Source organism: Pan troglodytes, chromosome 19 (genome assembly GCF_028858775.2).
Source record: "Pan troglodytes isolate AG18354 chromosome 19, NHGRI_mPanTro3-v2.0_pri, whole genome shotgun sequence".
In the NCBI taxonomy this organism is placed as follows: Eukaryota; Metazoa; Chordata; class Mammalia; order Primates; family Hominidae; genus Pan; species Pan troglodytes.
In genome coordinates, this window is record NC_072417.2 from 22016472 (window position 1) to 22030183 (window position 13712).

A 13712-nucleotide genomic window follows, 5' to 3' on the forward strand; every position below is an offset into this window, starting at 1 on the left:
GGAAGTCTCTGGGCCCAGAACTCTCCACCAAGAGCCTCCCTGCCGTTCGCTGAGTTCCAGCAATTCTCCTAAGTAAGTTGAAGGGATCTGAGAAGGAGAAGGAAATGTGGGGTAGATTTGGTGGTGGTTAGAGATATGCCCCCCTCATTACTGCCAACAGTTTCGGCCGCATTTCTTCACACAACTCGGTTCCTCTTCCTGAAGTTCTTGTGCCCTGCTCTTCAGCACCATGGGCCTTATACGGAAGGCTCTGGGATCTCCCCCTTGTGGGGCAGGCTCTTGGGGCCAGCCTAAGATCATGGTTTAGGGTGATCAGTGCTGGCAGATAAATTGAAAAGGCACGCTGGCTTGTGATCTTAAATGAGGACAATCCCCCCAGGGCTGGGCACTCCTCCCCTCCCCTCACTTCTCCCACCTGCAGAGCCAGTGTCCTTGGGTGGGCTAGATAGGATATACTGTATGCCGGCTCCTTCAAGCTGTTGACTCACTTTATCAATAGTTCCATTTAAATTGACTTCAGTGGTGAGACTGTATCCTGTTTGCTATTGCTTGTTGTGCTATGGGGGGAGGGGGGAGGAATGTGTAAGATAGTTAACATGGGCAAAGGGAGATCTTGGGGTGCAGCACTTAAACTGCCTCGTAACCCTTTTCATGATTTCAACCACATTTGCTAGAGGGAGGGAGCAGCCACGGGGTTAGAGGCCCTTGGGGTTTCTCTTTTCCACTGACAGGCTTTCCCAGGCAGCTGGCTAGTTCCCCATTTCCTCCCCAGCCAGGTGCAGGCATAGGAATATAGACATCTGGTTGCTTTGGCCTGCTGCCCTCTTTCAGGGGTCCTAAGCCCACAATCATGCCTCCCTAAGACCCTGGCATCCTTCCCTCTAAGCCGTTGGCACCTCTGTGCCACCTCACACTGGCTCCAGACACACAGCCTGTGCTTTTGGAGCTGAGATCACTCGCTTCACCCTCCTCATCTTTGTTCTCCAAGTAAAGCCACGAGGTCGGGGCGAGGGCAGAGGTGATCACCTGCGTGTCCCATCTACAGACCTGCGGCTTCATAAAACTTCTGATTTCTCTTCAGCTTTGAAAAGGGTTACCCTGGGCACTGGCCTAGAGTCTCACCTCCTAATAGACTTAGCCCCATGAGTTTGCCATGTTGAGCAGGACTGTTTCTGGCACTTGCAAGTCCCATGATTTCTTCGGTAATTCTGAGGGTGGGGGGAGGGACATGAAATCATCTTAGCTTAGCTTTCTGTCTGTGAATGTCTATATAGTGTATTGTGTGTTTTAACAAATGATTTACACTGACTGTTGCTGTAAAAGTGAATTTGGAAATAAAGTTATTACTCTGATTAAATAAGGTCTCCATTCATGGATTCCAAGGACAAGAAAGTGATATAGAATGTCTATTTTTTAAGTTCTTTCCCACCCACCCTTAGATAATTTAGCTCAGAACAGGAAATGACAGTATTAATAAAAGCTGGACATCAGGATTAACAGCTCTCTCTGGGGCCCTGAAGGTGAGAGTTCTCAGACTTGCTCATTTGCAGTTGCTTCTTTGTGATGCTGGCAAACCATCCTAGTCCCATTCAAAGGGCAATACAAAGCCTTGTGGCTGACCTCACGATGCAGCACTCAGTTTGCAAGACCGGCACCAGTGTATGCAAACCTGACAAGGTTGGGGATGAGGATATGGGATCTTTCATCCCTGGAAATTTAGTCCAGAGGCCTGGGGCTGGAGCAGAACACCAAGCCAATCAGCTTAATGAACGGCTTAGATTCCTGCTAGGTTTGCAGAGCTGCCTTCTTTCCTTTGGTACCTTATTATAGATTGAGGAGTATTTCTGCTAAACCAAGATAGGGATAACCAGATAGCGTCTTCATAGCAATGCCACAAAGGAAAACAAAAACAAAACAGTAATCCATCATATTATTCCTTTAACTATGCCAAGGTCATGATACTGAATCCTTAGATGGTTTCAAAATACTACTTTTCTTTGCTCTTCCTGATGTGTTTGCCACCGCAGGCAGATGTTTAAGTAAAACAGATTTTAACTGCAGCTACAAAAGCAGCAACAGGCCAGCAAAAGAGAAGTGCTATCTCAGAGAGCATGGCTTTCAGAGCCACAAGAGACAGCCTCACTGGCTGTTTCAGCTTGACTGCCATGCAAAGAAGAGAGCAGAGGGAGAACCAGCCCCACCCACTTATTCATCTTGTACAAAAAAAAAGCACCTACCAGCCTAGGCTACATAGTGAGACACTATCTCCACAAAAAACCCACGAAAACTAGCTGGGTATGGTGGCACATGCCTACAGTCCCAGCTACTGGTAAGGCTGTGGTGGGAGGATCTCTTGAGGCCAGGAAGGAGATCCAGGCTGCAGTGAGCCAAGATTGCACCACTGCACTCCAGTCTGGACAATCGAGCAAGATCCCATCTCAAACAATAAAAAAAAAAAAGCATGTAACCTCCTCAGAAGGAAGATGTTATAATCTCAGGCAGCAGGCAAGAACCAATCCAGGCTCTAAGCAAATTATGTATCTCACTGACCCCACCAAACCTCAGAAAAATTTAACGGTGAGAAGCAAAATCTCCTTTAAAGAGCAACTTAGAACAGATAGAAAATATCATACAGCTGACTTCACTAGAGAGAAAGTGCATCAACTGCTTTCACTCAACAAAAAGAAAAAAGAGATGATCAATGCAGATCCCCTCTCCTCCTGGCAGCCCTTACCCTCAGTGAAAAGCCACCACCATTCTCTCTCTGGTGGCCATCAGATCAACCTGCGGCGTTCCCACAAGACAGAATGGAGATTTTCCAAGGTATAGAGCAAGTCAGAGAACCCCAAAGAACGGCGGCAGAGAGCCAGCTCCGAAACTGCCAACACTACCATGCATACACAGTTCAGTAAGTCAAGAAAGGCCTGGTACACAGCATTCTGTAACTTTTTTTTTTTTATTTTTTTCAATTTTTCCTTCTTTTTTTTTTTTAAGCACTAGTCTGTGCTTTGCGAACAGAATCAAGACATTAACAAAGATCAGCTTCTCTGAAGAAAAGCATTTCTATAGAACAAAGACAGCTACATGTTTCGCTGCCATTACACAGCTCCAAAGCAGGAAAAGAAAATATTTACAAAATACAAGGTTGTTTTTTTTTATTTTTTGTTTTTGTTTTTTTTTCAATGCTAAAAGGGTTATTCAGAATTTTCAACCTTATAAATAGAAGAAGCACTTTATGCATAGGGATATGGTGCATTATTGTATTTTTTTTTAAAGAAACAATGACAAACCCTTTAACTTGCAAACAGAAAAAAAAAAATCACTAATGTTGAAAATTGTGAAAAAACCCCAACCATTAAGCAGTTGTCTACTATTTTTATACGATTACAAAATGGCCAAAAAAAAAGAGTCTTCTCCCCCCTCCCCCTTTTTGGTGATGTGATCATACAGAAGACAGGCACAAGGTTAACAGAGAAGGGTGAAGGGGGAACAATGGGAACCACAGCTAGGACCAGACAATGTTCCACAGGCAAGGGGAGCGTGAAAGACCAAGAGTGGAACTAACACCGACAGGGATCTGGATGTGAAGGAAACATGGCAAAGTGAATCAGAGGGAAAAAAAAAAAAAAATCACACAGGGAGATGGCTGCTCACTTCCCACAACCCCCAGTTTGCAGGGGAGTGGGAATAGAGGTTAAGTAGTCCTAACCCTACCTTCAAAGATCAGGATAGGTGGTAAAAACATTCCAAGTGGAAGGACGGGTTGTGGGTGTGTACATGGCATGGGAGAGCAGACAGGGAAGGGTACCAAGGGGCATGAGGAGGGGAACCTGAGCAGCCACAGCCAGGTTACTGCAGTGAAAGAGTCAAAACAGAGAAGACCAAATGCAGATGAAACAAAAAATCAGTCTCTAAGTTCTGGGTGAGAAAGGAAAGGTGTTGTGCCAGCTGAGCACTCGGGGAGAGCAGCTGGCAGTTATGGCAGAGAGGCTCTGGTGGGGATGTTCCAGCACGAAAAACCAAGGGGACCCAGCCAGGAGGGCCACAGCGGAGCCAAGCCACAGATGGGAGGGGAGGGGGTAAGAGTCCAGAGCACCCTGCCCCATTCCACCCTAGCTCAAGAAGGCCATGCTAAACTGTAGCCCTCTGCCCGCCAGGCTGTTCTGTCCTGCCCACAGGTGTGAGGGAGGGGGTGGTCATCTAAGATCAGTAAGTCCAGTGATTCAACAGTGCAGAGGATGTGCCAGGACCAGGCCAGCAGGGTCTCATCCTGAACTTCTGTTTGCCAACGGGAGGAAGTGCTCAGGTGTGTGACAAGAAAACATGGAAACAAAAACAAAACAAAAATTAAAACAAGAAAAAAAAATACCAAAGTAGGATCTAAATTCCTTAAGTTCACTAAAAACTGTGAAAATTTCCGGCATATGATGTTTGAATATCAAACGCAGAGATTTCTGAAGCTTTAATGCCAATAGTTAGTGAGTCTGTTTAGATGGCTGTCTCCCGCTCATCTGTGAGTCGGGCGCTGAGCTGTGGCTGCTGCCACCAGATGCCGACTCTTGAGGGGGACAGTGGGAGGCGAGGTGGGCGCTGCCTCTGTCTCCCGGCCAGTCTTGCTGCCTGAGGTGCGTCGAGTGCAGCGGGCTGCTCGCTCCTGTGCATCCAGCTGGTCCTCACACTCCGCCTGGGGACTGTGCGCCAGGGGGAAGGTCCGCCGCTCCCAGGGCTGGACAGACTGTAGGCAGACAAGTTGCTCTTTGAGGACCCAGTCCCAGCCAGCCTGCTTCCTGCTCTAAGGCCCTGCCACAAACCTTGTGGCCTGGAGCCTAGGACCAGTCTATCTAGTGTTCCTGGGACAGTCTGGGAACACCCCTCCTAGGGTATACCCAGACAACTGTATTGATCATTTAGCAATGATCAATACAGTTCCACTGAACGTTGAGGAGATCAATTTAAGTGCAGCCCTTTGTCCCTTCAAAATGGGGAGGGGATGGCTAGGTCCCTCTTCAGCAGATGCTGTCCCTTCCTGGTTCCATCCCCCAACCATGCCAACCCCACCCAAAGGCTGCGTCCCTTACCTGTTCATCCAGCCCCAGCTCTGGTGTGGAACAACGGGTATCCTCACTGGCTAAGTGTCGCGGAGTGTCCCGAGCCACAGGGGTGAGGGGTGCTGAGTGCAGTTCCGGGCTAATGGGGCTCCTAGGGGACTGACCATGGGAGTATTCTGACAAAGAGTGGCTACTGCTGACATCAGGGGAGGCAGGCTGGGGGGTGGAGGGGTTGGCACTGCCCAGCTGGGGGGTTGTCCGGCCGTCTGATGACCTGTAGGACCTGCACACCAAGGAATGCAAATCTGAGTGCCTGGGAAATGTTTACTTATGGGGGTAGAGGGCATGAAAAAAGCATCCCCACTGGAGGAGTTGAGGCAAACAAAGACCAACAGATTTTCCTTAGGATCCAGCAACTCCCGTTTCTTCCCACGATTCTCTGGAGGGGTAGGTATACAACATTTACCATCCCAAGAAAAAAGCATGGCTGAACAATGCCAGGTGAGTCCATAGCAAAGTGCCTAGTGAATTCAGGAGGTTAGGGAGATTCGTGTAGACTTTGAAAACTGTAGTCAAAGAAAAAAAAGTAAAAGTAAGAGCTCCCAAAACTTTCTACTTGAGAATCCCGAGGGTTTCTGCCACTGTTAACAATAAATGGAGACAGGGTAGTGATGGACGTTAAGGGGGGGCAGTTTCTTCAAGTGGCATCACAAAGCCACTGTCCAAAGGAAGGTTAACTTGCAGCGAGGCCTTCCAAGCTCCCCGGGTTGAATCACCATGACCCCCCCAACTGTCTTCCAAATGCCACAGATCATGGGAATTCCGAATTAAATAGTGACTTCTCAGCAAGGATCTAGCACTTGGCTCCTTATATCTCCACTAGTTCCATATATCTCCACTAGTTCCAACAAACACCAAGGAAATTCTGAGCTCTTTGCCACTGCCAGTAGATGAGTATGATGAGCAACCAAGAGGCAGTAGCAATTCCATGGACTCAAGTAGGGCCCAAACTCCCTGTCCACCCTCTCTCCACAGGCCCTGGGGACCCAAGCCTGCCCCATCACCTGCTGCCCCGCCGCTGGGGTGGCACACTCGTGGTCCACAGCCACCGTGCCCTCTCCATCTCCTCACATTTGGCATGCAGGGCGGCGAAGGCTGCGTCGGATAGGTCCTCAATCTGCAATAGAGCAGCTTCATCGATCCCCTCTTTTCTCCAGGAGTTAAGAACCAGTCCCACCCCATTCTAGGTTCTTCCCGGTCACGACAGGAATACAAGGAGCTTGCACTTGACACCCACAAGTCTTCAGGCCATTTAGGGTGTGTGCACTCATATGTATGTGTGCATGTGTACACACGTGTTCTTCTAACAGAAGAACCAGGCCATTACCTCCTCATTCTCCTCATCAGGACTCCCCTTCAGAGACTGAAGATCAACCTCCCGCCAGCTGCAAAACCAAGAACAGACAATCATGAGATGGCAAGCAGGCTAAAACTGGGGGCAGGGTCAAAGTGTCCATGCAAGGATGAGAATCCTGCACCTGTGGATGACACTGCTCTCTGCCGGGTAGGCTCTGCCCTATCACAGCTCAGTCTCCCTACCCTGTCAAGGCCTGTGAAATTGGCCACCTACTCAAATGCCCAAGAAGGCCAGAAATGAGAGAAGCGGCCTAGGGTAAGGCTGAGGCTGAGAGACTGTGACAAACACAAGAAAAGAAACCTGTTTAAAGGGGACCACCACTGTTCAGGACCAGCTGATTGCTCCCATATGGAAATGCATACCCAGGGTTGCCTAATCTTCTGTTTGGCAACAAAAGCTGGAAACAAAGATTTTTATGTGAAATCCTACTTTGATGTTGACAACAAATTCAGTATTTTAAAACATACTGTATGTGTTGACAAAACCGGTCTCTAGACCAGTAAGTGAATGGCCTACCAGGCTGTGACTGCTGGTTCGTTTGGTGTGTTCCTATAATGGAATGAGAGAGAACTATATACAGAAATAATTTCGTTCTTATCAGATAAGAATTTCTCTTAATGAGAAGACAGAACCAAAGACTAGGGCCCAACTCTTGGTCAGAAGAGAAGAGGGAAAAAGGGCAATAGCAGGAAGAATGGGGAGAGGAGCCAACTATTCTGAGCTTCTACCTGGGCGTAAGGATTTCCTTGTATTGCAGTTTCTCTACGCGAGTTGTTGCAGCAACAGACATTGGGATGACAATGTTGTTAATATCGAATGAGCTCTCTCCCCTTCTCCTCCTTACTGGCTGCTGCTGTAAGATAAAAATTAAGTTTAAAAGGAAGGTACAATTTTACAGACATCAAATCATTCATCTAAGACTTAAAGCAGGATCACCAATAACCAAGCATCTGGGTCCTTGGGTTGAAGCTGAGTAATGACCATAGCAGCTGCTCCCACCTAGGAGTCAGTCTCCAACAGCAAAAAACCTCGCGGAGAAATACCAGGTGGTCATGAGGAGTTATTCCCATTCATAAGTCCCACTGGTCACCCTCTTCCTTCAAGGGCTCATGCGTAAATTTCATAGGGGTGGGTACCTGGGATCTTAACTGTTGGGGTTCCTACTCTATATACACCTCTATTAACCTCCTCTCCTTTTACAATCTTTATTTCCTTCCTTTATCCCCGTTTATGACTTAAGACTCATAGTGGCCCCTCCCCTAAAAGCAATGCTTGAAAGCTTATGCTGAAAGAGGCCCAAAGGATAGGCCCATCTCAATACATCATCTAACCTTGGTTGTCATGAATGCACCTCCTTCTCAAAGATCTGAACTCTTCAGCTAAATCTGCACCCACCATCTGCCCAGTCTTTATGTGATTTCCCCTCTTTTGATGATTCTTGGGGAAAGAGCTGAGAGCTTTCTAGCTGTATCAAAGGAGATGAATGGAGGGAAACTAAAGAGGAGAACCTGACTATACCTCACATTCCTGGTGAAAGGAAATTTGCTTCTATAGGAAATAGTTGAGAAGACCAAACTCTTGGAAAAATAAGACTTCCAAGGATCGAATATCAGAGGCAGAGGTAAGCATCTACAGTAGCTGGGAGACTAGGGAACTAAATGGCTTAGTCTCTTGGATGGAGGAAGAAGTCTACTAGCTGCTGCTGCCCAGATAGTTAATACCCTATCCTGAAACAGAGACTAGCAACTGAGCTGTGAGAGGCCAGAAGGAAACAGTGGCATAACAAACACGCTGCCATGGCAACAAAACAGCTGGAAAACACCTAAGAGGCTGCATTTACACCTAAACCACCAAGTGTGGTCAGTCCACAGGGAAGGGGTTGGAGGAGTAAGAAGTCCCCTATAACTAACCCCTCTATCCTCTGTTCCTGGACGGTGAGATACCATTTATTCATCCTATCATCTTAGGACATTCTCAGAGAATGTTAAAAGTCAGCACTTCCTGGGCCAGAGTTTCAGTCACTGTCATTTGTAACTTCAGATGACCACAATGCCCTTTTCACTTCAATTTCTTTCTCTATCAAATCAGATGACTGCCATTGACCTCAGAAATTTAGGATATCTGGTTAACCAAAATGGTTAAACAGACTTTTGGGGATCTTGCCTGAGTTCTGTAGCTGAGGATTAGTGATCTCATACCCAGAGACCTCTGCCACTGCCAGATCTGTGCTGAAATTATACATCCCACTACAAGAAATGCATCTTAAGAAAGCCTCAAGAGAGACAGCCTTCCCAGTATCTTGGTCAAGAATAAATGTGAAACTGCTGGCAGAAACAGGTATACACTTTCCCTGAAACTTCTTGGGCTTGTTGTTAGTACCTTCGAGAAAAAGATACTGGAGCAGGTTGTGGGATGGTTCAACGGGCTCTGTATCTCATCCTCTGCCTAGACTCACCCCCTATTATGTTAGCTACTCATTAGGTCTAAATTAACTACTATCTCCTATTTAGAGCCAGAGATAGAGAGCAGGTGATGAGAATAAAACTGGTTCCCAAACTTGGTTGTATATCAGAAGCAACATTAAGGAGTATTTAAAAAAGAAAAAAAAAAGGTTCTAGGACTCCCCCTGCTCTTTTATAAAATCAGAATTTTGTTTGTTTGTTTGTTTAAGAGATGAGGTCTCACTATGTTGCCCAGGCTGGACTCAATCTCCTGGGCTGAAGAGATCTTCCTGAGTAGCTGGAGCTACAGGCATGCAATATCACAGCCAGCAACAAATCAGATCTTTAGAAGTGTCTGGTTGGTTGGTTTTGTTTTTTAAAGCTGCTGAGGTGATTCTGATGCAGCTACTGGCTTTTGGGAAGCACTGACAAAAACACTCGCTCTCCTCCATACCTTTCTCCAGTGTCCTCTGGGTTCTTTACTTGATTTCAAGGAGAGCTGGCCCTTTGTATCCATGGGTTCAACCAATTGTGGATTGAAAATATTTGGGGGGAAAAATTGTGTCTGTACTGAAAAGGTACAGATTTTTCTTTTCATTATTCTCTAAACAATACAGCATACTATTTTTATAGCATTTACATTGCATTAGGTATTATCAGTAATCTGGAGATGATTTAAAGTATATGGGATTTAAAGCATACACATAGGTTATATGCAAATACTATGCCATTTTATATTAGGGACATGAGCAACAATAGCTTTTGCTATCTATGGGAGGTCCTGGAACCAATCCCCACTGCAGATACTGCAGATACTGAGAGCCTGCTGTTATCTGGCCTATCTTCTTTCTTTTTTTTTTTTTTTGAGACGAAGTCTTGCTGCGACGCCCAGGCTTGAGTGCAATGGCTTGATCTCCGCTCACTGGAACCTCCGCTTCCCAGTTCAAGTGATTCTCCTGCCTCAGAGTAGCTGGAACTACAGGCACATGCCACCACGCCCAGTTAATTTTTGTATTTTTAGTAGGGATAGGGTTTCACCTTATTGGCCAGGATGGTCTCGAACTCCTGACCTCAAGTGATCCACCCGCCTCAGCCGCCTCCCCAAGTGCTGGGATTATAGGTGTGAGCCACTGCGCCTGGCCTATCTTCTTTTACATAAATCCAGAGTCTTTGAAAAAACTTGGCAATGAGAGAGCCTCAGGGGTTAGCATAGTGCTATACACAAAATTTTTACTCAATAAATGGTAAAAATTTCAAGTGATCCAGGCCTAAGTTAACATTCTCCAGACACAGAAATATTGAAGTGCTCACCAAGTCCTGAATCTCTGAGTTCAGATTTTCTATCAGAATTAGTTTAGACTCTTTTTTATAAATACTTTGGTTATCTGAAACCCTTTGCTGCTGGATAACTGAGTATGTGAGGGACACTACACACCTATTTAGATAAAATTTGTGGGTTACAGGGGTAAAGAAAGTCGAAGAGCAAAGAGGCCATTTGGAAAAGATTGATTTGTAACAGCAAAGAGAGAACAATGTGAATTCCTACCTGATCACAGGAGCCTAGTGAGTCCATTTTATGAGCTTGGAAGTTTCCTGATCTAGGCTCTGAAGGAACTTCCTAAGTTGCCTCTGCAATACCCTCACCCAGGCTTAGCCTGTGTAGTGTAATGGTAAAAGAGCTGGCTCTACAGTCAGGCTGCCTGAGTTTGAATCATAATTATAACCCTCACAAGTTGCCTTGACAGTTTTCATGCATATAAAATGAAATCCACAGTACCAACCTACATCTCAAAAGGCATTATAACATGTAACACATGTAAATCACTGATCACTGGCATGTAGTAAGTGTTCAATAAACATTACAGTTGTAGACTTTTACATTTACCATTACATTACATTGTAATTATTACACAAAAAGGACCCTTTGAGTAGGTCCATAGCAGCTACAGGTATGTATGTTCCAAGAGGGCACACTTGAGGAATTAAAATATTAGAATGAAATTAAAGGAAATGTGTCTGGAATAGCTGTGCAAACTGCTTCCAGATGGAGTGTGGTATCGTAAAATCTGGTGTGTGCATGCCAAATGTCCTGCCATGGGGGCCTGCTGGATCTGTAATTCTGCTCTGTATACCTAAAAAGCATGGACTCTGCCTTCTCCCTTCCCTTCTCTTCTGGTACCCTCACGCCTAGTGTTTATTCTCAGTACTTCACCTCCACTCACCCAGAGAGTAAAACCAAGGAAATCAAACACTGATTCCAACGCCCATGGGAATCTCCCCTCTACCCACCCCTCCTCTCTTGTTCACTTCTTGGGCCAACAGGATTAGGGCCACGGAACTGTTGAGTCCTGTGTGAAACTTAGTCCAACAGATCTTGAATAGTCACAGATCACCTTAAGAGTTTGTCCCTGCATCAAGCTTTCTATGGATGGCTCAGCATAAATCCATCTCTGCTATGAAAAACAACTCAAGAAAAACAACAGAAGGTCAAGTACCATGACTTTGACTTAAAAATGGTACAGACATACATACATATGTCATGATGAGCTGAGATCCTATAAATGCCCTGGGCTTTATAACCCACCCTCACACTGTCCTCTGGAACCACTTGAGTGAGCTGTGACCTGCAGAGGGGGTGTCCGGCCAACCCCACACAGGTACTTACCGATGTGCTGGCTGTAACCTGTGAGCTAGAGCTGGCGGGTGCAGGGGAATCTGAGGAGGTGGAGAGCTGTCGCACCAAGGGACTGTGTGGAGGATGGTGGGTGGCTGCCAAGTAGCTCGAACTGCTCATGTCTGTGTGATGCTTCAACACTGCAGAAGTCAACAGAAAAGAGAGAAATACATGGCTATCTTAACCAGCGTTACTTCTAACACAAGCTTGGAATGGCAGCAATACATACTAAAGGCAAAAATGTTTTCTATGCCTAGAGGATAAAAAGGTGAAGGACACTAGCTGTGGGAAGTAGGGGCAGGGCAGAGGTTGCTGTAGCAGTTAAGAAGTGACCTCCATTTAGAAGCGGTAGCGTCCCTCTACTCTGCTTTCCTAGAAAGTGAAGGACAAAGCTGGGGGCAATTAAGAGAAGCCTAGGCTGCCCCAGAAAGCCCTGAGCAGGTGCAGTTGCAGGTAGAGGTGCCATGGGCCTGGCCCTACCTTCACTTCTCTCAGATGAATGGTCTCGCAATCTCATTTTGCTGTGGTTTGGGTCATGCACGGGTGGTGGTGGGTTGAGCAAGCGCTCTGCTTTTGGCGCTGTCACTCGCTCCACCATGGGCACGGCCCCCACATCGTCTAAGTGCTGCCTGTGGGTCCTGTCAGGCCGGGTTTGGTGATGGGACAGCTCTGAAGAGGGGAACAGAAAAAGAGCTGTGAAATATGTCCTCTCAAATATTTTCTTATTTGAGTTCCAAGCTCTCGAGTTCTCTCTAGGCCAACGCCGTATACCCAGGGCAGCAGGACAGTCCTTCAGGACTGAAGTTTCTAGTAATTTGCACAATGGCTAGGATAGGCACAGGGAGCCCAGAACCAGAGAAACATGTCACCAGGATACAGAAGACACCTGCCCGTAGATGAACTCAATGCCATGCCATTGCTGGCTGTTCACTGAGCATTTTGGGTCTTGCTCCAAGATCCATGGTATCTAGAATAGCTCCCGAAGTCCATCTGAGAGCATCCAAGACAAGCAGAAGCAGTCACTGTGAGCTGAATTTGTTATCGGTCAACTGCCTCTCCCAACCCCAACATGCATGCAAACTACAAATTTGAGAATATAAAAGGAATGAAAAGTCACTGATACTCTGGGGGACTTCCCGGCTCCCTGACACTTACTGGCTGTTGTTAGGAAGGAGCTGACCAATTTGTGCCTGTCCTTACGAGCTGGATCTGGCAGACTGCCCGGCATGGGTGCTCTGTGCTTAAGCGATAACTTTTTGGGAGGTTTGATTTTGTCAAAAGGCTTGTTCTGCCACTGAGATTTCAGCATGCTCTGGAAATGCAGGCTTGTGGGAACATCTGCAAGAAACATAAAATGCTACAGGTTAGTCCAAACACCTGGCCTCTCTAGTGTTCAAGACCTACACTCCACCCTCCTTTTATTTGCCCAGTGGCCTGACACTTGGCAGGGCAAGTGCTGTCATATGGAAGATCTGTTTATGTGAACATTACTGAAGGTCATTCTTCTATTTGCAAGCAGGTCACTTTAGCTTTTTACTTTCAGGTCCCAAAGGGAAACAAAACAAAACAAGACACCTTTTTGGTTTGGTTGATGGAGTTTTTGTTCTTGTATCCTTGTTTGTTGAATTTACTGGTTTGAAAACATCCTGTTTCTATTCTAGAGATTTAAAAACATATTTAAGCCTACTTCTTTTCTATCAATATAAAGTTAATCAGGATGCAATTATTCAACAATATTCATTATCTATGTTATCAGGCACTGTACTGAGTACTACATACTCTCTCCAAATAAGAACTACATACCATTCTCTCCTTCCTTCCTCTGTGGCTCCGCCAATTCCCATCATGAGATTATCGGGGATTTTTAGCTGACTGGTTAATGTTCAATATCACAAATCAACATCTTTTGGACTGAATTTTTTATGCTGTTTCTTATCTTTCCATTTTCTTAGATTTTTCCCAAGAATATATCCTTGAGCAATTCCTTTAGAAAAGGAATTTCTAGATTTAAACCATTTTCCTCTCAAACATTTAAAGCTATTCAATTCTTCCGTGTATTCTAATATCCAGTGCTATACTTAAGAGGGAATCGGATTCTTTCTTACTTGTAGGTGGTCTGGTTTTTGCCTTTT

The 13712-nt window shown here is 45.8% G+C and overlaps 1 protein-coding gene across 27 annotated transcripts in view; it reads right to left on the bottom strand.

Moving 5' to 3' along the window:
- Window positions 1–2937: 2937 nt before the first annotated feature.
- Window positions 2938–13712, bottom strand: part of KANSL1 (KAT8 regulatory NSL complex subunit 1) — a 195250-nt gene continuing 184475 nt past the window's right edge. For 8 of the 27 annotated variants that reach the window (XM_054671338.2, XM_016946829.4, XM_016946828.4 and 5 more), the window contains 8 exons: window positions 12736–12918; window positions 12061–12249; window positions 11572–11720; window positions 7194–7318; window positions 6436–6493; window positions 6113–6225; window positions 5079–5331; window positions 2938–4735 (listed from right to left, as the gene is read on the bottom strand). In XM_054671338.2, coding sequence (XP_054527313.1) covers window positions 4508–4735; window positions 5079–5331; window positions 6113–6225; window positions 6436–6493; window positions 7194–7318; window positions 11572–11720; window positions 12061–12249; window positions 12736–12918 — 1298 coding nt within the window. In that variant the 3' untranslated portion in view covers window positions 2938–4507. Of the gene's footprint in view, window positions 4736–5078; window positions 5615–6112; window positions 6226–6435; window positions 6494–7193; window positions 7319–11571; window positions 11721–12060; window positions 12250–12735; window positions 12919–13712 lie in introns of all 27 variants that reach the window. The other 19 variants (XM_063798414.1, XM_054671343.2, XM_063798413.1 and 16 more) reach the window with 4 other exon arrangements.